The following is a 25637-nucleotide window of genomic DNA, read 5'->3' as shown; positions in this document are numbered from 1 at the left end:
TGTGAATTCACTCATCTCAATATTGATCTTAGGAAAAAGCTTATATTGCCTCGTAAATCGTTCTCAAAACTTGCTTTATCATCTGGTTTAATCTATGACTTTTACTTCAAAAGTTATCGCAGCTTGTTATTATAAGAATGAGTTATATATTTTAAGTTCTGAATTTAATGAACAGAAATATAGTGGGTATTAAACATTATTGTATGTTTCCCTCTGATAATTTTTCATGACTCTCTTGACGTTGATATAACATCAATATTTACAATGTTTGCAATTTGTAACGTCAATGCCATTTGGGTGATTCCTATTGGAATGAATGTAAGCTTTTTTATGCGTCCATTGCCTATTTTTATGATAAAAATGATAAGATATTTTCCATTCACTCTCTATATTCATAATATAATTGCTCTCGTTTCATCCTCTTTATGAAGTGAATATTGATCATGGAAGCACCGTGACATCAAAACAAAAATACTGATGGATGGTAACATTTTATTTATAAACCAGTAGGTTAGCATAAGCTCTGGGATTCACATTCAATTTCTCATCCCTTTTCCAATATCATGCATGAAGAGGTAGCTGACGCAAAAAAGGATTAATATGTCATCATCCGGCCTACTTGAGTTCGGCAGAGTGTACGCTACTCAGTTCTCTGCTTGTTTTTTATATTTTTTTCTCCCGCATTTGCAAGGCCACAAATGAAAAAAATAAAAGCTTCATAGTGAATTCATTTTCCCTAAAAATCCTTTTGCGTGTCGTGCTTCTAATTAGCGCACGTGCGATGTCAGTGTTGGATTGAAATGGATCCCTTCGTGGAGGTATCCTAGCCTTTCATAGCCAGGCATAAGTCCCTACCATGAGCCTTCTTCCTCTTGAATCTCTCCTCTCCTCGGAGCCGTAATGTAATGCATCCCGGCTGAATCATGAAATAGCTCGCGGAATTTATGAAAATTTTTTGCATCAAGTTCAATTCCTTTGCTAGCGGTCGGTCTTTTACAGGACGGGACTTCAGACGCAGAGTCTGAGGGAATGAAAATGCCTCTTTATTTAAGTGGCCGAAGGGTGGCTGTTAATCTATCAATGCTCAAAGAGCGTTATATGCAAGGGTTTTTATGTAAATGTTTGCCTGAATTTTCTATTTTTTGAGTCAATAATAGATTTAAATCATTTCAAAAGCACAGGGTTACCTTTGACCAAAGTTTTGACAGGTATTTTCCTGTTCAAGATTATCATGAAACCACTACATTTTATTCAAGTGTAATTTACGGTCATTTATTTATTATTATGGGTGCGATATTATTGTGTTACCTGGAATTCGCTTCTTTTGATTTTCATCCTCCCATCATATTAATTTTTGAATATTTCCCATTAATACAATTATGTGTAGAAAACGATAAAGTTGAAGTTTTACACGCCGTATCACAAGTAACAGACGCTAGTTTTTATGATTTGGACTTTCATATAGATAACCGAGCTACAAAGATGAAAGGAATAGATTATATTTAGAATTCATGAATTGATATTGAGCGTGAGGAAAATTTTTTTTGTTTTAAAAATTGTAAATTAAATATTCTCACGATAATTATTGGCTGAAACTTAATTTTTAATTGGCAATTGGCTCCTGTAAGGCCCATACATTTTTTTACCCAGAGTCTACGGCTATAAAGGCGGATGAATTACTGTATAAGAATACACTTATTCGTTTTTATATACTATGTAATATTCTTATTGCATACACTGAAGATCATGTATGAAATGCCATAAACAGATGTGTATGTCATTTTGTGAAAAATATCACTTTTAAGCTTGGGTGAACTATCTTTTCTTGAAGCACTCTTGCGGTCTATTACGTGAGTATATATCGTTGATGTCACATATTAATCGACTATACTCATCTGCCCTCGCGACTCACTGGTCCTCATCGGCCCGAAGGCTGTTTTTCCTTTAATAGCAGGATCACTCGACACGTCTTTGTCAGCAGAAGCGAAAAATTCAAATACCCTTCGCACCAGGTGGATGGTGCTTGGAGTATAAATGCATGTTGAAATAAATGGTTCAAGGGACTTCAGAAGAAGCTCAAGATGAAGAGAAAAAATGAATTCGTGCATATCGGCCGTGAAGTTTGGGCCGAGAAACCTCTCGAAGCGCAGTGCATAATGCGTCGCTATACGTACCCAGTCTCTCGCTAGGGTGGATATCCTCCCATCCTTGAGAAAATCGCGCGAGATTTACGCTTTGGGCCGTTTATGAAGCTTCCAGACTGTGAAGTGTTCTGACTGGCTCGTGGAAAAAGCCCCTCAAGCCGGGAGAGTCGTAAGTCATCCGGAACTATCATTTTAACGCTATTGCGACTTCGTTCGGGTTTAGAATTCTCGAGTCTCATGGAGCACGACAGATATTTTCGTATGGTTTTCTGTGTTTAATTAAGTTGACTAGAATTAGTTAGTAAGTCTGCGATGGTAATCAGAAATAACCAGAAATTTACATCTCGTTCATTTCTATATTTTTGTCAATTACTAGTAGTTAAGAAAAATACGTCCATTTCTTCATAAAATTGTGTTTTTTCTTATAAAAATCAAAGGGGTTTATTAGATACTTGTCCGTGTGAAACAATTTTTTTTGCCAGGATTCATTTTTGATTGCAACAATGAAAAATATTGTCTTTTGCTGCCTTTTTAGATTTCCTAAGCCAATTTATTCAGCTATCAAATGAAACATCATTTTGTTGCGTTTGAATTGAATTCAAATAGAAATCGCTGCCTTTGTGTTTTGTTCAAGGTCAATTTTCGTACTGTTCGAATTTTAGTCAAATGATATGAATATTATATCGCTATTTCAGCAAGTAGAATAAAAAAATATATTTTATGCAAAGATTTTTAGGATTTAATGCTTCACTAACCGCAGGAAAGCTGCTAACCGCATTTCCTCTCCAGCTTTCTTTCGGATTTGAATCCCCAAAGAAGCCCTATTTTGTTGTCCAATGCGAAATTGTAGTGCTAAGCGTCATCACAGCTGAAAATATTTAAGTGTTTTTTTTATTTGAAGGAATTTTTAAGCCAGAGAGCTTTTTTGAGTTTTCATTTCCTGCGGGTTTGATATCGTCACATTTAACATACCAAAACTTGTTCTTTATGGGAGTCTTTGGAAGTTGCTCTTTTTGATCGAGTTACGTCCATTTCTCTAGATACTCTTCCGTACATATATGAAGACTGACTTCTTTTTAACCCCTGACGGATCTCCGACACGTCATGTTCTTTTGTCTTATCTGCCATCTTTCCTCATCTTCCGGTAAGGAGCGGGATTAGCTGATATTTAGTACTAATCATGAAAGGCTCTTAATTACCGAAAATATAAGAAACTCGCGAAGCTCTCGGTCAAATGATCCGATTAATATATCCTTCCCCCTATTTCCGAGCTTTAATGGACAAAAAAAACCTTCAGTAGTCATTGCTGACCTTCAGACGCAGAAAGGGCGGCTTTTTTATTCTAGATACCGCAGAATGCAGACAAAATACCAATCAAAAACTTTCACTTAAAAAAATGGAGAAACCCTTGCTGTTTACTCTTTTTAATATTCCGTAGATTTGAGTGGGTTATCATGAAGTAAGTTACTCTATTAGCCCGAATCCCGAGAATGGAAGGAAAACTCAGAAGAATCGATAAATGCTGACTCATGTTATGTGGGTGTATTTTGGGATTATCTACTATTGTCTACTATTTTATCTGAGTGGGTAGGTGGAAATTGTTTCACGAGAATTTTATTTATCTCATCTCGTTAATGCTTGAAATATTTTCAAAATATTTGCTTTCTGAAATACTTGCCATAATCTTGTGTCCGCGTAATCGTCCTTTATTACTGCTGTACCCATATCATGGCTAGAGTAGGGCTTAATACAGAATAATGCGACTTTTATTTCCCAACAACTTGACCCGCATGGAAGCGAGCATGATTTATCATCAATTTCGTGGATTTTGCTATTTCTTACGGTTTTTTGTGGAGAATTGAAGAAGCACCGAATCGCCTTGCTTATTTTTACTCATAATTTCTTAAGAATTATTATGTGCAATCTTTCCTATACTGGCGCACCGCTGCTCACTTGCATGGCTTACGAGTTTTACAAAGCGCAGACTGATTGTGCTGAGGTTCGATGCGGAAGTGGAACGCTTGTCCAAGCTGCTTTGGCGAAATGCCCGGTTTTAACTCTTTGGCGAGGTGGAAATTACCCAACCATACTGGAGTGCTCCCATTCACTTCCGAGGGTGAAGCGATGCGGTGGGGAGGAAGCGCTCGCTCTCAGCTGCAGCGAAAGTATTGTTCATCTGAATACGGCGTCTTTCTGGGTCACTATGTGAATCGCTACTGCGGATGCGTTATTCAATACTCAAGCGAGAAAGTTTACCTCACAAACCAACCTTTATCGGAGTAGGACCACTGTAATCAAACAAATCATCATCAGTAATGGTCAACGATTCCAAGATTGAAACATGATTTGATGCTTTCTCAGCGAATAATGTGGGTAAAATTTTCTCGGGATTCCCGCCGGGTTAATTTATCCATAACAGTCAACGTTTCAAGTTCCGACTCGGGGCTCATTCTCAGGGTTGAATGTTGTTTTATTGACTGAGGATGAGCCCCGAGTCAGAGCTCGAACGTTGGCCGTTATGAATAAAATAACCCGGTGGGAATCCCGAGAAGAGTTTACCCACAATCCCAAGATTGATTTGAAGAAGCTCTCCACTCAAATCTTCTGTCAGCTATCTTTTCACACCTACGTACCTATTTCTCCTCTTTCACATCCTTCTTTACCTATTCCATATATTTCATTCGAGGTATTACTTTCTTGCCATCTACTTGTCCCTCGACGATTGTCTTCATCAGGCCATCATGCCACAAGATATGGTCGATAAGGTTCTTCTGTCTAACTCAAGCGCATTTTTTTAAATTTCAAGTATTTTTTTTATAATTCAAGTGGCCCAAACCATGATTACTCCATCGATCGTAAGGTTGCAATATATATTATTACTTTATTACCTGCCAAGATAACTGTTGATTCGCTTTCAATTGTACGGATCGCAATTGGAAAAGAACCACCGTAAAATTTCAAATATTCTTAATAAATCGTTACTGTCATTATTTGACTCGTTCCGAGGTTAAATATTCGGAGGAAAAGTAAATGATGTGATTTTCACCAAGGTTCACCATATGTTCTGGTTTTCAATGATCATGAGATGAATTCTCTAGAACCCATGATTCCTCACGAAACTCCGTTGATGTGGCTTTGTTGGGTGAGCATAATTGTGAAAATTGTGTGTCAAATTTTAAAAATGAACCTATTTAAACGAATCAAATGCTGGCGGGATATATTATTAAAATCTCAGTTTTCCTCCGAAGTAATCACGATTCAACGGCTAATCTTTTATCAAAACGGCGCGCCGCGGCGTTGGACGACATAAAATGGTGAATTTAGCCCTGATAACAGTGGTTGATGTCGAAACCTGAATCGCGGCATTGTAGAGTGTAAAATGCAATAACGAGTTCTTAAAATATACTCGTATTTATTTTTATTTGTGAATGTCTTCTACGAGCAAGTCGCTTTACAGTTTATCGAATCAGTGGAATCATTTGGGTTTTAAATAATAATCAATTTAGAAGTTTTGCCCTCACACACTGGACTAGTGATATTTTTCAGCCTAATATACTCAATATTTTCTCGTTTTCATGTATTCCACCACTGTGATTTATTATTATTTGGAAAGGTTTTGCTTATTTTAGCACTCTATAAAAAAGAAACCACAGCCATTTCCATTTTGTTAAACGTTTCCTTATTATCTGAAATATTATCCAAATTTGCTGAATAACTTCCGCCTTGCTTGTCAAGTATCTTTCAGAGTGCAGCTGATTGTTCATTATACAGCTCTAAAATGTTACCGGCTAGTTTTTGGGTCATTTTTATTTGTAAGCTAGGATATTGGGCCAGAAATCACGGGATGGAGTACTTTAGCGTGGCCGCGACATGGAGACTGTCAAAGGGGTGCGAGAGGACTCTAAATGGTTTCTGCCTCTGGTGCGAAGTTTTTAATATCACCTCGATCGCGACTCCGTACCTCATTAGTCTCCATCTTCGTCCTGTTCCAAGTTTAATAAGGTCGTCATTTTTTTCTTCCGCGGCAACTAGTCATTACTCAGGCGTGGAAAGAAAGTTGGACGGAGAAAGAGTGAACGAGTCCTTAATCGCTCACTGAAGGAAAAAATAACTCCCCTCGCGGAAAATCGAATTTAAGCGACTTCTCGGAAATCTTGAAGTGAATTAATTTTTTTCTCTCTTTCTCTCCGCGCCAGTGAGCTTTTCGCAGTCGGATTGACTTAATTAACTGATTACATCTACTATAGGATGGAATAAGTTATCTTGTAATGTCTTAAGGATGTCGAAAGGATTTCTCCTCTGCTTTCAGATATCATTGTGGATCTTTTCAGATCTTTCGTAGGAAATTGGTTTTTTTGCTGATAAGGACGTGACTCCCAGGGTGGTAATAGTCATAATTTATGGCACGTTCAAACACCTGGAGTGATTATTAATTCAAGAAACTTAGCGTTTTATTTGTGCCGTTAGATTGATAAATTTTGGCAATTTTCTTAAATGCGTTTCATTCCGATCAAAGTAAGATTTAGGTTTTCGTAGACAGCTTTTATTGACAGATTACTCTAAATAATTATGCTGTTTGTAATTTTTTATTCAAATTTAGCAATAAATAAACATATATTCTTTTTCTTATTGATAGAACTTCAGTATTTTTTATCAATTTTATATATCTTTTTCTTTATATCCCACATGTTTCATTTTTAAAAACTGGTTTAATGGATGCATCAACTACTACACGTTGCTAATGTCTTTACCTTCATTTTTTGTTGAGTAACATTTCCAATTTGTTGAATTATGCTCACACGGAAGTCTCGTTTTTTATTATTACTTGCAGAGGACAGATTTTAGTGCTTATTTAGTCAATACCATCAACTGGTCAACAATCCTAAGATTTTTTAAAGAAAATTAATTCCCCAAGGCCGTACTCTTTGATGGGCAGATGGGAGTGAGAAGTAATAATCCTAACATGGGAGGTAATGGCAAGATAAGACACTAACTGAAAATACAAACGTGAAACTCACACACGCACCTCGCGGATTTGCTCTAAGGAACAAATGACCGCGTAGGGCACACGCACTCAGGTTTGTGGAGCCTTCGCTCACGACAGTGACCCACTCGCACAAAATAATAAGACAAAATAAAAACACGCTCTCAGTCACGCACCTCGCGGATTTGCTCAAGGGAACAAATGACCGCGTTCGCTCCACAAACCTGAGTGCGTGAGTGCGTGTGTCCTACGCGGTCATTTGTTCCTTAGAGCAAATCCGCGAGGTGCGTGTGTGAGTTTCACGTTTGTATTTTCAGTTAGTGTCTTATCTTGCCATTACCTCCCGTGTTAGCATTATTACTTCTCACTCCCATCTGCCCATCAAAGAGTACGGCCTTGGGGAATTAATTTTCTTTAAACTGTTTAACGGCCGTAGTTCGTTCAATCCCTTAAATCCTAAGATTGGTTGGACGCAGCTCTCTCGTCAGCTAATCTTTTCACACCTACTCACTTCTTCTTTTTCACGTCTTTCTTTACTTTTTCCTTATATTTTATTCGCGGTCCTTTTCCAACCTCGCTATTAACTTTTCCCTCGGCGATTTCCTTCATCAGGTCATAATATCTCAAGACATCGCCGATTAGGTGGTTTCAGCTTCTTATCAAGGATTTCATGAGGCTTATATCCTTCTCTTAGGGCTTCCTCATTACTAACTCGGTCGATATATTTGATTCTCATCATTCTTCCGTAGCACCAAATTTCGGAAACCTCCGCCCTTGAATTTTCCGCCGCTGTCATTGTCCATGTCTTATTTACGTGGAGAGGAAGACTCCAAATGTAAGTTCTGATAAATTGTTTCCTGACGTCTATGCTTAAATTCCACGCAGTAGGTAGATTTTTTTAGTGGAATGCCCTCTTTGACTAGGCTGTTCGGTTGATAATTTCTTTCCTGCTTTTCCGATCGATAATTATACTGCTTCCCAAATAACAGAATTCATTTACCTCTTCCACATTTTGTTACTCTATTTTAATTTTAGCATTGTCTTCTTCTTTTCAACTGCATACTTGTATTTTAGGTTTCTTTGAGCTTATTTTCAGCTGATAACTACCCATTATCCTACTCCTATTCACCATAATCTTCATGAGACCCTTCTCTGACTCTGCTATGACAGTTATACTATCGTAAAATCGTAGCATACAAACTACTTCTCCAAGGGTATTCACTATTGGCGCTTTTGTTTGATTCCATTAATGACTTTTTCGCTGTAAAAGTTGAAAATCACGGGTTGCAAAGAACAGCGTCTTCTCACTCCGTTCCTAGTTCTTGCTTCTTCACAGCTGGACCTTTATTTTATCATTGCTACTTAGCGTTTGTATAAACTCTGGATGATTCTTCTGCCATTGAAGGAAACTCAAATTTCTTTCAGGTCTCTAAACATTGAATTCCGATCTACGTCGTTAAACTCCCTCCCATACTCCGCGAACGCAACGAACACAGTCTTGTTCTTTTCCATTCCCTTCTCTATGAGCAGCTTTAAGGCCGATATTGCTTCTCTTGTGTCTTCGCTTTCGCTGAATTCGCATGGTCCTTATTTACGTACTCATGCTCTTTCTTCTATTCTTCTATTGACGATTCTTATCAGAATCTTGGATGCATGCGTTTTCAGGCATTGGCTCTAAAATTATCACAGTTCTCCAATTTTTTTCTCTTGGGAATCGGGGTAATAAAATGCCTATCCAAGCCTTTTGGTATTTCACCAGAAGAATAGATTTCACTAATAATTTTGCACAGCCGGTACAAGGTCTTTTCTCCTGTAGTTTTGATTACCTCTGCATGAATATCGCCAATTCTAGATGCTTTATTCATTCGCAGGCTTCTTGCTGCTGCATCAAATTCCGATACCCAAATTAGGTCTCCCATGCCATCTATATTTCTGTTCTGTGGTATACTTCCTCTTCAATATGTATACTGTTAGTTCTTAGACTGTTTCCTCAGTGCAAATCTTCCAGGTATTCCTCCAACTTTCACCTTTTCCTCTTTTTCAATTATCAGTTATCCATTTTTGCTCTTGGAGTATGCATTTTTCAACTTATGGACTAGCCGGTTGCTTGCTCCATAATTTTAGGACGTAATTGTTATTTATAACTTTCAGGTTTTGGTATCAAACTGTTTGGCGAAATGTGGAACCATAACACTTGTGCTAAAAATATTTCCTCGCCAAAAACGCTCTTACCGGCTCAGATAGGGCTATAAATATCGAAATTTTTACCCTTATTTGTGCCATATTATTAAGACTTACCATCCCTTCGATTATCCTCATCCATTTTCTTGTCTCTTTCTTTCTTTATGAGATATCTCTCATCAGAGTGAATGTAGAACAAATCTTCAATCATTTTTTAGATTAGATTTTGTTCGTTATTCGGTAGCATTTTATTTTGATATGAACATTTGAAATTCAATCATGGAATTTAATATATTTTCGTGGGTTAGAGTAGGAGGAAGTGGTTTTAAGTCGCCTCCCCCCTCTCCCGAGGGACTGACTTCCTTGGTAATCTCTTGGGCCAGCCAGCAGTTTCCTCCGGAGTTTAAGCCCTCAATCCCGCCATTTCTTCGTGTCCGTTTATCCTATCCGGAGAAGATGAAGTTTTCTCAGAAAAATGAAACTAATCCATACCCGACTCCGCTCTTCTGAACTAAGTTCCAGTCTCCGGAAGGATTTGGTCAGCTGCGTCCATTCTATTGAGGCTCGTTCTCTTTCATAGCCCGCTGCTATTCATGGACGTGCTTATGGATTCTTTCGAAACCCTTTGGAATGACTGAGTTCCCTCAGTACTACTTTTCCGTGCTACTTTCTTCGTATGATTCATTTCTCAACATTTGACGGTTGCATAAATTTACGAGAGGTAGAAAAATTGTACTGTAATGATGAAAATCGATAATTGTTTTCAACTCCCTTAATGATAGTTATTTTAATACCATCTTAAGGCCTGTTTACACGATACATTGACAGGCACGAGTTAATGTAAGTTTGCGTGAATGATTTTTGTGGACCGGAACGGAACATGTACGAATGCATGAACCAAATTAGAACAGGTTCTATTTTCTGTGCATGCATTCGCACAAGTTGGGTGGTTACACGGTGCATTTTGGCGTTCATTCTCGCGTTAATACATTTAGACATTAACCCATACGTGTTAATGTACCGTGTAAATAGGCCTTTAGAAGTAAATACCTGGGAAATCGAGTTTTTGGTATATATTTTCTCTTATTTTCTCATTAAATATCTCAGTTATTGCATGAATCATTTTCCATTTCTAATCGTTTTCTGTACTCCATTTGAGGTTTAATTTCTATATGATATTAATTGACTTTTGGAAAGAAACATCTGCGAAAACAGCGAACGCGAATTGACCATGCCATATCATACAATCAAATGATTTATAATGTTTTTTTTCTTATTCTCTTCAAGACAGTTACCATTCTCTTTCGTTATCTTATTTTTTTATTATCCCAATATTTTTCATGTAATTACTTAATATAGCTTATTTTATTTTCAAATTGCATTGTATTAATATACGCAATTTTTCGAAGAAGTGAGCTATAGTTTGGCATTAGTAGGTAAACCGAATACTAATGCATCTTGGATACAATTTCTACCCTTGAAATGATTGGGATTATGTTGCCACATCTTCTTCAGTAATATAAAAGAGTTACTCTATGGTAATATGCTGATCCTATTTCAAAATAAGGGTTGAAAAGGAAATAAAGCAGAATATAAGTTGCAACAGCTCTTAAAATTGATTTATTTACTCCAAAAGTATACATAGGAAGTGAAAATTATGGATTTTATCCCTTTTCGCATTTACACCATCTCTGAAAATTCTGAGCCCTTTGGTTAGAAATTTCAGTAAAATTCCGTTAGACATTCAACAACAGTGAACATACGGAATATCATTAGACCGCTTTAGCTTCATCAACATATTCGTATACCATCGTTCCGCGCACTCAAAAGTTAGCGTTGAAATGGTTGGGACAACTCATTCTTGCTAATGGAGCGACGGAACCTTTGCAGAGAAACTTGAATGTGTCGACCTTTGTGACTTTGGTCAAAACACTTTTTGAACAGCACAGTAACATAGTTGTGGGATAGGGAAATATAATTTGGATAAAGATTCAAGACACTCAATTCACTCAATAATGTCTCAGTTTAAGTTGAAGTACTTTTTATCTCAAACACTCATTCAAAAAATAGAAGAGAATCTTCCAATCAGGTTTATAAGTCATTATTTTGGCCATGGAGACGCTGTATTTAGGCTCTCATTCTTCCAATTCAGGCATTGTCCCACACTTCACTGGGTTTCCGATAGAGCGCTTCCCCAGCATCGCTCAAGCCTCTATGATGGCTCGCTTTCTTGTTTCAAAACCTCGGCTCTTGAAATCACCGACGCTGGGTCGAAGAGAAGACGAGCAGGGACGACATCAAGACGGCGTAGGCGGAGATACCCCATGATGCACCCGATGATGAGGCGTAGACTGTAAGTGAAAAACCTCGTGTAGATATCCACAAATATATGAGCTGTAAGAGGTATTCTTGTACATTATATTTATCCCAATGTTACATGCGTTGGGTTGTCTTATGGTTTAGGATATTTTAATCATGTTACGCTATTTAAAAAAATCATTTCCATACCACCGAGAATAGGGTCATTGGCCTTTTACCTCAGCATTTTCAACAAGATAACATTTACACGTGCACGAGCAACCATGCCCTGGATAGGAGCGAACCCGCGACCTCTTGTTTGGCATGCAAGGACTTCACCCCACCGCCACCGAGGCCGGCCATTATTTCAGAAGAAAATTTTGCAATCCTGAAGCAGGAGGATTTTATCATATCCGAGATGTTATGTGCATCATTTTTATTTACTAGCATCTTTTGATATTTTGGAATCCGCCTTATGAATTGATCACTTGATAATCAGGGAAAATATTTCAAAAATTAAGTAAAAATAAAAGAAGTCAGAGAGGAAGCAAGCTCTCGAATGATTCTGAGAAACTTTTCTAGTGTTTATCATTTTAATTCCCACTGGAAAACCCTCTGCTGTAATATTCGTGTGTGCAAGTGTACCGTGGACTCACCCACGAAGTCGGACTCTCGGCGGTCGATGACGGGCGAAAGAGCGGGCGAGGCGTCTGGTCCATCGGCGGGGGTCGCGGCCGCCACTGCCCCCTTGGGCCGGGCCCTCGCCGCCGCCGACTCACCCCCTGGGCTCCCCCCGCCGCCCCCCTCGCCTCCTCCTCCCTCCCAGTACAGCGCCGAGATGACGGCCACGCACTTAAGCCGCATGCTCCGGACATCGCCCACCGAAGTCTCCCCGCTCCGGTCGGACGATTCACCGCCGCCTCCGGGGCCTGGCTCCCGAAATTGTTCCGGGCGGGTCCGGAAGCGCAGGCCTTGGACGGTGCTGATGAGGCCGTGGGGTCCGTAGACGAGGGACTCTCGAGGCACCAACCACTCCTTCACCACCTTTAAATTGGACCGAATGGCGAAAAATATGATTGGGAGGCGAAGAGTTTGGGGATGTTACATCGCTTTTTTTCCACTCTAGCATGCGAAAGGCATTGACCTGGAGGAATCTCAATTAATTTTAAAGAAAGTTAGCTCCGTGATATTTGTGATGAAAAGGCCTCTTTAAGAAAACTGTTCTATGAATTTCCGTTCTGAATATTTCCCTTTCATTTGTAGCAATTGAAAATTAATTTGCATCGATACAAGATTGCACAACTCTTCGATTATGTGTTTAGTAGGTACCATTCTGGGACAAAAAATATCCTTGAGGAATACGGTGGAGCGTGCTTAGGACCATCATCGTCAGACACCTCACGCGCAACTCGAAAGATCAATTGAACTCAGTTTACAACTGGTCGCATTCAACCGTGCATGCAAGTTTAAGTCTCAAGGTCTTATAGTATTTTTTTCCGTCTTTTCAAATATTTGATCGTGATATTCGCCTTTGCAAGTGACTTTAGAGGATTTTTTTACATTGATATTCAGCATAAATGATAACGAAATGAAAATCAAAGACTTGGAAAAGCATGCAGTGCTTCATAAATTTAAACGCGAGGGCTGATCGAGTAGAGGCATTACCAGAAGAAGAGGAAGAAGAAGAAGAGGAAGCTAAATTGTTTAGTTCAAAAATGTTTCTGGGAAATATTTGTGCTTACACTCTGAATCAGATGACCGTTTTAAGAATCATTGCACTCACGTGCAAACATTGATTGCAAATAGGATTGAACCCAGTAGCACCACCGTCGCTCTCGAAATTGATTTGCAACTCTTGCTGCAAAGTACTTGCTCCTTGTTTTCCTAGCTCCTGGGTCCTGCCTTTACCATGAGATATATAATTCGAATCTTTTGTGGAGGACGCCCATAAGAAATCTTGGTGGTAGCGTCGTGAGAAAGATAGAATTCGTCGAGCGTGCCGTGAAGTTTTCGGATGAAAAAGTTGAAGGGGAAGAGCTATTTCGCACTGTCCAGGGCGCACATTGTATTCTTAGCGAGCATGGCTCCCTACTCGGAAGGAATTAATCCGCGATCTCAATTAAATACAAAGGAAAGCTGAGTCATTCTTCAAACAATTCTACGAACTCAATGAGAACCATTCAGCTTTTGCAGGAAGGCCGGGAGCCGCTAGAGACTGGGAAACTTCGTGATAGCTTTAAAATGTTTAATCAGTTGAGAATAGATATTTTTAAGAGCGTCTAGGAGAACATTATATTAGAACCTCACTACATGTCCAGGTCGTACAGAAACGATAAATTAAGAGAAATATTTTGCCCAACGGATGGGTGTAGGGATTCATTTCCCCTTCGATCAATAAAGGACTTAACGAACTTTTCTGGATATCACCCTGTGATGGTGACCAGAGGTCACTTCTAAGAAACCCAACCACCCTTTAATCCTCACTCCACCTCCTCTCCAAGAAAAAAAGTCAGCCCAGCCAAAATCCCAAGTGAATGATGACACAGACGACAAATGGCATATTCATGACATGAAATTGCTGCAACCCGCAGCGCAACAATAGACATAATGCGTTGCTAGGACGAAGAGCACTAACGGTGTATTGTTGTGGAGTGGATTTCCTAGTAACTTCCGTCACTAATATCTCGAAAATTATGGAGTGCAGGCGGCTGAAACAAAATTTATACACCAACGGTATATATTTCCAATCACCTAGCAAAATTTGAATGAGACCTATTGGCGACATTTGAGTAACTTCCATTGTCAGTAGAGAAATATATAAAACTCACATCTCCCTTTTTTTCAACGCCTGGTATCGTAGCAACCCTCTGTGACACGCCTATCAAGGGTGCTTGCCGAGTAGTATGTATAATAATATATGTATGGATAATAATAATTATAATTCTCATTGTCACATAACTCACACATTAATATGTGACTTAAGCCATAGTAAGTCGGTGACTCGTCACCATAGGCAATATGAAGTTCAACACACAGTTTATATTGAAGGCCCATAGCTTTTTACAACATAAATACAATTATTAGCATAAGTATATTCTCTAAAAATGCATAAAATATCATATTTGTCGAAAAATGCAGACAAAGGAAAACATGAATGGTTATAATTTGCATTAATAAGAAGGGAAGTTGCTAGTACATACAGAAATGATACCATTACATACACTAGACTTATATCAGGGTGCCATAGGTAAGAATGCATTAAGAAACTTGTATAAATATGTTTACATTTTGATTAAAGTAGTATCGTCAAGATGTTGCGTGCGTCATCACTCACCGGTTGGTCGCTGACGAACCAGCGGACGGCGGCGGGCGGGAAGGACTTGCCGGCGGTGCAGTTGAGGTCCACCCACTCATTCCACTCGTAGCCGAACTTGCCGCCCGTGATGCGCGGGGGTTCTTTGGGTGGGACTTCTTGGAGGCCAACCGAGTGCAGAGAGCGTGGAATGACAAAAAAAACGCAAGAGAACCCAATAAGACATTCATCACAATGTAATCGGAGCGAAAAAAAAGGAACGATCATACAGGCAAGGCATTTGAATTATATTTGCTGACTTGTATTATCCACATGAAAGGCTTTCACGTCTAATCTTAAGTTTAAAATTCCCTCCGTGAATGTAGATTGTTTTAAATTATTTTAAAAACTGTTAGTTATTCGGAATAGAAAACTAAGAAATTGGGAGTGACACTATAAAGACATAAACTGCCAATCATGAAAACTATTTTCCTAATCCGTGTCTTAACAAATGTTAAGATCGTTTCCTTGTTAAAGCATACTGTTGAATCTGGTCACCTCTTATTTCCTGCGCATATATAGGACCTAGGCCGTTTTACACGAGGCACGTAATTGCATAACCTAACGAGTGTACGATGACGCTGTCGAAACTGCTTCGTGCAAAGTGGTGAATAGCTAGAACGCATGCGAGAATGCATGGAAGTAAAATGGAAAAATAGCCCCTCTTTTAATTTTGTTCGTGCATTAGAGCCAAAAAGGGAAATAAATGCTTTTTGAACCTGCGCAATTACGTGCCCCGTGTAAAACGGCCTTAAGATTATATGAGGATTGTTTGTTTAGCGTGGCCGAGTACTCACATACGACCTCCATTCTGCCCTCGCCGCTCACCGACGCGAAGGACGGTGCCTCGGCGGACACCTCACACTTGTAGATGCCGCTCGATTTCAACGTCACGCTGCGCAGGAATATCTGCACGCTATCCGACAGGTGATGCTGTGTCACGCATTCGCCGATGAAAGCGACGATGGCGTGAAGTTGGATAGGAAGAAAGGAGAAATATCAGGTGAATCAGATGGCAACATGAGGGAACATTTAGAGGCAACACGATGTGTAACGTGAAGCAAAAAGAAGCGTTTAGTAAAAATCAGAATGTATTTTGTCAAAATTATTATAATACCTCATTTCAGCATAATTTTCTCCTTTCGATTATCAAATTTCTGTATGAGTCCATATTTACCTCATAATAAATGCCGCTAGAACATTTTTCGAAAACATGTATGTGTTTTATACGCATTTTAATTGCTATGTTAACGGTTATGAATACAATCAAACCTAATTTGATCGTTCTGAAATTCAGTATATTCAGATTCTATGTCAAAAAGTGGCAAAAATCAATTACATGATTTAACTCTAAAAGTAGAAAATGAAAATAAAATGAAACAATTTAAAAAGCACACTTTTTCCAAAATTAGGTAGTATAAAATGCACTAAAAAGTAAACAAATAGCCTATTAATCACTCCGAAATTATAGCGTGGGTACCAATCCTTACTCATCTATCAGGCTTTCATAAATTCATTAGTAATAAACATAATCAGCACCCACACTTTCTTCTTCGAGGGATGAAAAGCTTTTTTTTTTAATTTTTCGTGTTTTTATTTGTGTTTTGGAAAAAGCGTGCTTTCTTTAAATCCTTTTTCGATTTATCTTCATTTTCAAAATTAATTGAACCTCAAGTAGGATCGAATGAAACAGGGAATGGGTAGAAAAGTGATTTCCTCCCCTGTGGGAATAGTGTTTCACTCCAAGTCTACTCACGTCCACCCTGATCCCCTCCACCTTATAAGAGTGCTGAGGTGGATTCGCCTTGGGCACGTATCTGTAGAACTCCTCATTATCCTTGTACCACTTGACGCTGTAGAGGCGGTCACCTTCCAGCTCGTAGACGCACTCCAGCAGGGCCATTTCGCCGCGCAGGCGGTAAATAGGGATGGTCACCTTGGTGAGGCGCAGACCCCACGACGCTGCGAAAACAACGGCGAAACGGAAGCACCAATGAGAGTGAGAGAGAACACATTTTCTCTCGTAATCCAAACATAGAATATTGAACAAAAATTTGTCACATACTCGGAGGCTACTCAGCCTCACATGAGTACTCTATACATTTACAAGTGAATAATAATCGTCCGTATCGTGCAAAAATTTCAGTATTTTTCGGACCATTTTTGGAGAAACACATTCAAAACAAGAAAAGATTTAAAGTGATACAAGCAAATCAACAGGAAAAAGTATAAACCGTTGCAGAATCAATTTTCTTAACAAATTGCCGTTTGCGAAGTGCATTAAATTACATAAATTTCACATAAATATATAAAGTAATGCTGGTACATAGATTTCGGTAAATGTATCGTAAATAGTATTAATTTACATTTATTATGGTAAGGCCAGATCAGAACGTGAACTTTGTTTGAGAAACAGGTAGTTAAAGAGTCTTTGCCTAAATATTCGGCTTATTTTTGGAATTACGTATTTCATTAGATAAGGCATTCCATAGTTTGCTACCATTTACTTTGAAGGGCCTATTGAAGATACAATTCCGGTGGATGAGGATTTGTAGAGAGAGCATCATAAGAAATATTTTGAGCATATTTTTTCTTGAAAATTTTGTTTTGTCAAATATTAAAGATTGGCGAAATTTAAAAAAAAAATGCTTTCCTCCCAATTATATGCGTCTGTAATTAGTTATTTAACAGGGCTAAAGCTATTTGACCTCTAAATTTAGTGAGAGCCAAATTGAAGCACTTCCATGGGTTTTCCCGTAGCAAGAAATTCCAACCTTCAGTGTGCGAGCCCACGCCTTTGACATTTTAGAAAAGCTGCATAACTCCTCTTTGAAGTATACTATCCAGCATACAGCATTTAGCTCTGTAAAGTGAAAGTCATCTCAGCTTATTAGTTTGAATTGTGACCTCAAGATAAAATCTGCCTCGTTTCGCATAGTATCGTAAGAAGGGATTCCTTCTTGACGATGGATGCTTTATGCCGATATAATAGGGTAGTTTCCTTCATCAAAGAAAACGAAAGGCATTTATTGCGATTCGTTACCCACCATTACTGTATTCATAATATACAAATTATTTCGTTTTAGAAATACCGGTTTAGACGAATGGCTATGGTCCATTTTTATCCTCATTTGGAAACGGCCAGATTGGCGCCCATGCGATGCCACTTCACGTGACGTCACAGGGACCTAGTTTCTATACGAGAGGATAGGATTTATACATCGTCTGAGGTTACCAATGCATGCATGAGGCACAGAGCTCAGGGAAACATGTCTTAATAATCACTTATTAAAACTGGCTAAGGTCGGAAAGTTTTCTTCACTTGATAAGGTATTAATAATCCTTATTTAAGCCAAGCGCTACCAGCCAGCAGGGTCAGCTACCCGCTAGCAGCCTGCGTCGTATCAGCGCTCAACTCGCCTCAAGGTCACCTCACAGGGCAGCAGCGGGAACCAGAAATACGCCACACGGAAAGATTTCCCGGCATTCATACTTACGCGTCGCGTTTTCGCGCGCTTGAAAATTTTCAGTTTTCACTTTTCATTTAATCGCGAAAAATAGATATCGTCATTTAAAAATCTAAAAGCGTGAAATACGTACTCCAGGAGTAATAATCTTTCGATTTAGGCAATAAAAAAATAATAGGAAACCACCCTATTTCAACTCAGAAAAATTTAACGTACTACATTACTTTTTTCCGAATACCCTTCAGTGCCTTTAACACCTCAGGATGAAACGAGCAGGTAATTCAGCTCCTGGAGATCCAACATTTAAGCGGTTCATTGAACCTTTTTCAAGAGATAAGAGATTTGGAAAGAAGGTACTCCTATCTAACCATCATAAAGTGGGGAGACTTTGAAAAAATTTTACCCGTACGCAATCGGCTCGCATTTTCTTCATCTCAATCGTTTCCAGGGTTTTGGCGTTCCATGACCCCTCTCTCGGGCAACTTACAATTCGAGGGGAGGAGGAGAGAAGTCTTTAGCAGTGAGAGAAACCTGCCCTGGGAAGAGAATAAAGGCGTAATACCCTCACTTGAGGACGAAAATTGAAAGAGAGAAGAAAGTTAGCGGAGAAGAATTGAGATGCTTCCTTTTCGAAAGGTGTCATTCACTCTGACCAGTAATTGATATTCATTGACCTCATTCGGTAGAAGGAAGGGAAAATTAACACAACTAGGAATATGAATTTGGGCAATTGCAAGCTAGATCGAGGAAAAAAATGCAGTTCTGAATTGTCCAAGGGTATTTCCCGTGTAAAGCGGGCTTAAGGAGTGTGGCGCTAGTGGTCTAAGCTAACCACCTCATTACTCCTCAAGAAAAATGTCTGATTTATAGACTTCAAAGCAAATATAAACGAGAGTAATTCTCATTTTCTGCCCATATGGCCAAGACCGAAATTGCAAAATCCGATATATTGCGTATCCATGATGTGCCTTGCTAGCTAACTACGACTATCTTTTGGTTTAATGTTTTTTATTTCAATTTGCAATTTCATTTACATTAAAATATGTATTTAAGCAGGAGATAGAGTACCGGGTTTTTAATATGATCTATTTATAATTATTTCATTTGATTACTTTTACCATTTCCCATAATAGTACTAAACTTAGGGTTTCATTGTTGGACTCGGATTTTGGTTTCTGCGCAACCATCTTGAGCATGGTGACTGTGATTATTTCTTGTGCACATTTAACCTGAGGCTGGGACCAATACTTTGCCTTAGCAGCGCATCCTCTGCATACGTACTTGATCAAATTATTCCGAATGCAGGAAATCCCGATGCCAAATAAAGTTAGAGTGCTAGGAGGAATAATTAGTATTCCTCATTCAGCCATTCTCTCATGAGTTTAAAATATTAAACAAACTGCGTTAGTTGCAGCCCAATGCTCACAGGGTAGTGACATGAGTAGAGTTACAGTGCATAAAGTAGCTCAGAGAGTACCGCTCATTGAGGGAAGGGAACGCTCAAAACAATGCAAACAACAACGAACCACGGACGAGGAATGGCAGAGAAACGGCCAGCCGTTCGGCATAAGTTCGTGACGTCATCAAATCAGCCGCTCAAGGGTTATGACCATCAATTTTTTGCTGCAAATATCTCAAGAAGTTGGCAACGGATCGAAAGGTGGAAGAGTCTCTTCAATTTTCACTTTCTATTGCAATCGACAACAAATAAGATATGGCGGGCGATCCAATTAGGTCTTTCGTATCGTAAATTTTAGTCGATTGAAAAAAATTTCAAATGTGTCAGACGAGATAACAATTCCTGGAACCAATCGTAGATGAAAGGTCACTGAAGCAAAATCAATGCAAAATCACTTTTTGACATTGATCTATGGATTGGACAAATTGAACTTATCTGCGAAACGTTTAGGGCCGTCGAGTTTTCCCAGGAATAGAATTTTCGAGAAGTAAGCAATGGATGAGAAACTGAAAATACAGGTCTGTTTACTTGTCTAACTCCATCTGAAGCAAAAATTAGGGAACAATAGTGAATAACCCCATTGCTGAAGATGAGAGGGTCGATTTCTGATTGAGGAAACTAGTGCTGATAATAGCGAAAATCGTTTGAAACAATGAGCAATTTTGTTACTGAATATAGTTTTTTTCTTAACTTTGGGCCAGTTTTACAATGTCTGGTTGAAATCGTTGAGGGACATGTAGTTCGCAAGAATGAAATGGCAGAGCTCGAATAAAAATTATCTGGAGCACTTAAAGAAGAATGTGAAAGAAAAGAAATACGTATTGTGAAAAGATTGGTTTGGATTAAAATAAGGAAGGATGAGTATGTGGATTCGGATATTAGAATAGGGTGATGGAGTACAGACGGCTGTGATTGTGAGATTTTCAGAAAATTATAGAGACTGGAGATGAGACAAACTTCCGCGTAATAATGCGAAGTTTGAAGGAGTAAAACTGGAAATTAGATGTTATCAAGGGGATGAATTTAGGGTTTGGTTTCGTAATTTTTAATAAGGACATTCCGTAAGAGTATTTTTCAATAAATTTAAAATTATCCCACTTTAAGATGGAGTTTTACTGAATACCGGGCCATGGACTCGGATATGAATCATTAAAATAAATCAGATGTCGTGACTTAATTTATCTTTAATTGCCTCATTTCGAGGGAAGGAGGGTTTGAGACCCTTGAGATCCCTCCTTAAATTCAATCTTGATTTGAGTTGATTTGATTTGAATACCATAGAATTGTTGGAGCTTGACCATCATATCAACTCAGTCCCTAAAAAAATTCAGTAGACCCCTGCTATACGATGGGTTTGACTTACGATGGTACAGCATACAACCTGAGCTGAATTTGCGAGCGCTTTTTAAAAATTCACCGATTTTGTTTCCACTCACACAATCATTTATGTACATACATCTACGCATTATTTGTTAAAGAGGAACATTTATTCACAGAATAAAATTTAACTTCACTCATACTCTTTAAACTGATTCCTCGTCTGGAAATAATGCGAATTAAATTTTCGATGGAATTCGCTCCGTAACTGGTCCTCAGCGATTACCATGGTACGATTTAATATGGTACGCTAAAGATTCTACAATACTCTTCTCCTTTTCGATGTATTGGAATGGACTGAGGAGAGTGTGGGCGGGAAAGGAGTGAAGATAAAAGAAAGAGAGAAAGCCAACTCTTTCAAGGCAGGCCCGAAATGAAATCGTCTACGTTCCCCAACCCCCGCTCCCTCTCCTTATACTTCCGCAAGCGCTTCACCTCGAAGACTCATCCACCGGAAAAAAGTCTTTCTGATCCCAGTCATCCCGAAATGACGTCGAGAGTGCACGAGGGAGTAGTGTAGTCGGTGGCATGCCGCACGGAGTACCAGAGGGGCGCCGACCTATGGCGACCCTATTGATAGGGGCAGCAAAATCCCCATCAAAATCTCCCATATTTTTGTTATAATTAAAATATAAATGATTTTTACGATTATACTTGAACAATTAATAGTAAATATCTTTCAGAACGACACGGAGAATATTATTTTATAGTCGAATTATATTTCCCGGTCCGAAAAATACGATAAAAGAAGAGGTTAGTCGCTTAACGGATAGATATTGGGATTTTTTCCCCTCCAACAATAAAATACTTAAATGCATAATTGTTTGTCCATAGTCAAATATCCCTACCAACACAAACCCTAACTTTTTTAGTACATTATACCGGCAAATGGCTGGTTACGTGATACTTCCGCCATTCCTCTGGTGCGTACGTTTGCGGGATGGCATTTAGATAAATCACAAGTATTTCCAGGATTATATTACAGTTATAATTTTGGATTTTTAATAAATATACTTTATGCCGCTGAGCAACTCTTAGTCCTTTTATAGTGCCCAAAATAAATATATCGTTGTTACTAGAAGGGAAAATGTCTTTTCGTAATTATTTTTATGATTAGAGATCGAAACAAAATTGAAAATGTTGGAGGAAAAAATCTTCTTCCTTCTCTCGGGAGCATCATACCTCAGCTCTTAGAGTGGTCATCATAAGCTAGCATACGAAAAAAATGGGCCCCTTTTAATTCTTCACCATGGAGGTAGTTAGTTCCAACATACACCTGGATTACGGGCAGACACTATTTGTATTTACTCCTGAGGAGCTAATAGTTGAAAAAATATAAGAAGGGTTGCGTATTCACAGCAACCAATGATTAAGCTATTTTACTTCCAGCGGTTGTAAAGCCCGTCTTACACGGGGCATATACATATGTAGTTGCTCATTCTGAAGTACGTACTAGTGTGTATTTCGAATTGCGTCGTGTAAAGCGATGGATTGCCAAAACGTATGCGAGAATGCATGAAAGCTAAATGGCAAAATAGCCCGTGATATAATTTAGTTTATGCGTTCGTGCAATTGCACGCCAGATTGAGGAAAAAATGTTAGCACTATTAGTACAAGTGTGTGCCCCGCGTAAAACGGGCTTAAGGCGCGTGGCGCTAGTGGTCTAGGTTAACGTCTTCATGTTTCTTCATGAAAGAGTTTTGATATATAGACTTAAGAGCGAATATGAACGAGAGCGATTTTCAGCTTTGCGAATAGGGCGAAGGTTGGCAATTTCCTATATCTAATGAATCCATGATTTGTTTCATTAGCTTACTATAATGACATCCTCTGCTATTCATTTTTATTAGCAATTTTATTTCCAATACATTTTTATGTTTAAGCGGGAAATAAAGTATCAGATTTTTAATATGGTCTAGTCATAATTATTTCATCATCTAACTTTTTTCCTGTATAATACTGAAATTAGGATTTCAGTCAACCGGCTACCTCTTACCAACAATTCCATCAAAACTCCTTCTGCTGATATAGCATTATCAATTTCATCATATACAACTTCCGTCAGAAGACTTCCTCTGTGAATACCTCTTCCTTTTCCCATCCCTCTCTAAATTATAAAGATGACGTGGGAATATTAGTGAAATAATACGTAATAAATCAGTTTTTTTAATGAGTGTTTTTGTTGCCGTTGTTGATTCTTTGTTGCACCTTATTATTTAACCTTTTTTTTTTTCATAAATTCAATGTTAAATGTCTCCTCGACTATTTTTTGATTTCATGCAAATTAATAAATCTCTAGTGACTTTTGTGCGTATTTAGCTAAGTTTTCCGACTGCTTGGAATAACTTGGTGCTTAATGTGTCCAAATTCGCGCTACTTGCTCCTTTATGCCCACTCTTAACTTTTATGATCACTGATATCTTGATGCAATGGTTGCATGAGTTTTGTAAGTATTAATATATCGTTGGTTATATTAATTTTCCAAGCAAACTTCAGTTCACTAATTTCTTTCAATGCGTTTTGAGATGCACTAGAATTTGGAATAACCCGATTTGTTGTTCATTATTTTATTCCGGAGTAAATTAATGAATAACCTTGTCTTGCATCTAGCTTGTAGTTTTAATTGGCTTTCAACAAAATTTACAGGATCGAAGAATATGATATTTAGTTACGGGAACGGACGGGATACATGGAAGTTACCGTGGGTGAGTGGAACCTCCGCTACACCTCTGGCATCTACATCTACGTAAAACCTCGCAAGCCGCCTCAATAGGGGTGTGATGGGAGGAGTTAGGACTCCCAACTGCTTAAATTAAAAAAGATATACTGTAACGAAATTACGCCTATCGCTTATTGAAGTCCTTTATTGCCATGGGGAAATCGAATTCCCATATTTATCCGTTCGTAAAATATCTCTCATAATTTATCGTTTCCGTCGGGCCTGGAAACCTAGTGGGATTCTAATAACTAATGTTCTCCGTATCGCTCTTAAAGATATCCATTCTAAATGGCTCAATAAGTCTAAGCCTATCGTGCAACCTCCGAGACTCTAGCGGCTAGAATCCTAATTCGTTTAACATCTGCGTAATGCTTTCTGTGAGCAGTTTTTGGCTAATCGCGCAGATTTCCTTTGTATTTTATTAATTTTTTCTTTTTTATTATTTTATTCCGGTGTAATTGAATGAATGATCTGTAGAAATCGTCTAATTTGCGATTTTCTATGACTTTCAGTAAAGTTTATAAGATCGAAGACTATGATATTTAGTCATGGGAATGGAAGGAATACTTGATATTTACCATGGGTGGTTGAAACCTCCGCTTCTCCGATGGCATGGGAACGGGTCATGGGTGGAGGAAGAGAAAGGTGTGGTGGCTGATTGGGGCGATGGGGGCGTGGATGAGGCGACCGACTGTTCAAGGGAGGAAGACGGTGTATCGAGTCGTGATCTGGTTCAAGAAAAAGGCAACGACGAAAGGTTCGGGACTTTCGGAAGGAAACCGAGGGGCGGATAGGAGCCCCCCACCCCTTCCTCTTCCTCGGGTGGTATTGTCGATATTAAATCGGTATATCATCCGACGGAAGATATATCGATTTAATTTTGTGCATTCTCAGCTGTTTTTGTCAGGTCATCGCCGGAGCGATTGTGTGGCCAAAGATTCCCGTGTTTGCGGCTCCCGTACTTCCGACTTCCATTTTGCGATTCCTGCATTTTTCGGGTTGAGGCGAGAACAGTAGGTATGAGAGGTCAGCTGCAGTATTTAAAAAAAATAAAATGGTTGTTTTGGCGGTATTTCTAGATCACATCTTGCCATATTCAGTGACTGAAGTCTTTTTTGCAAGTTCGTTGTGTACAAAATTCGCGTAACTTGCTCATTATTACTCACGTATGTGTTCACTGATAGTTTATGCAATCATTGCATGAGTTTTGTAGGAATTGATATCCAGTTTGTTATTTGAATTTCCCAAACAAGCCTCAGGCCATTTGTTTCTTTCAGTACTTTTTGAGATGCACGCGAAAAGACTCTCGTTTGTTTGTTTGTGTTCTTTGCTTCCTTGAAATGAATTGACTGAAGTGTTATGCAATATATATTTATAATAGTATCATATTCGATAGAGTTTGTCTTTGAATTGACTCGGATATGAAATTTTAATATCCTTAATTATAAAAATGTATTTTGAGATGGATGACTTAATTGAAGAGCAATCTTTATCCTTTATAGTACTGAGAAATTATTTATCTTAGACAAAAAAAAACTATGCCGAAATTATTGTTTTAATTCAGCATGAAAATTGAAATTGCGTATTTCACATGGGAAAATGACTACGCAATTATATTGGATGCGGAATATCTAAATTAATGATTTATTATGTATA

At 38.6% G+C, this 25637-nt stretch overlaps 1 protein-coding gene across 1 annotated transcript in view; it reads right to left on the bottom strand.

The window, feature by feature from the left end:
* Nucleotides 1–10902: 10902 nt before the first annotated feature.
* The window catches only part of LOC124156237, a 47503-nt gene continuing 32768 nt past the window's right edge, over nt 10903–25637 (bottom strand). Inside the window, exons 2-6 of the mRNA XM_046530646.1 lie at nt 16716–16921; nt 15757–15892; nt 14942–15075; nt 12264–12651; nt 10903–11660 (exon numbers count right to left, since the gene is read on the bottom strand). Of these exons, the coding sequence (XP_046386602.1) occupies nt 11566–11660; nt 12264–12651; nt 14942–15075; nt 15757–15892; nt 16716–16921 (959 nt within the window). The 3' untranslated portion in view covers nt 10903–11565. The remainder of the gene's footprint in view (nt 11661–12263; nt 12652–14941; nt 15076–15756; nt 15893–16715; nt 16922–25637) is intronic.

Source organism: Ischnura elegans, chromosome 3, assembly GCF_921293095.1.
Source record: "Ischnura elegans chromosome 3, ioIscEleg1.1, whole genome shotgun sequence".
Classification (NCBI taxonomy): Eukaryota; Metazoa; Arthropoda; class Insecta; order Odonata; family Coenagrionidae; genus Ischnura; species Ischnura elegans.
Note: the sequence above shows the minus strand (reverse complement) of the source record. Positions and strands in the feature narration are given on the sequence as shown.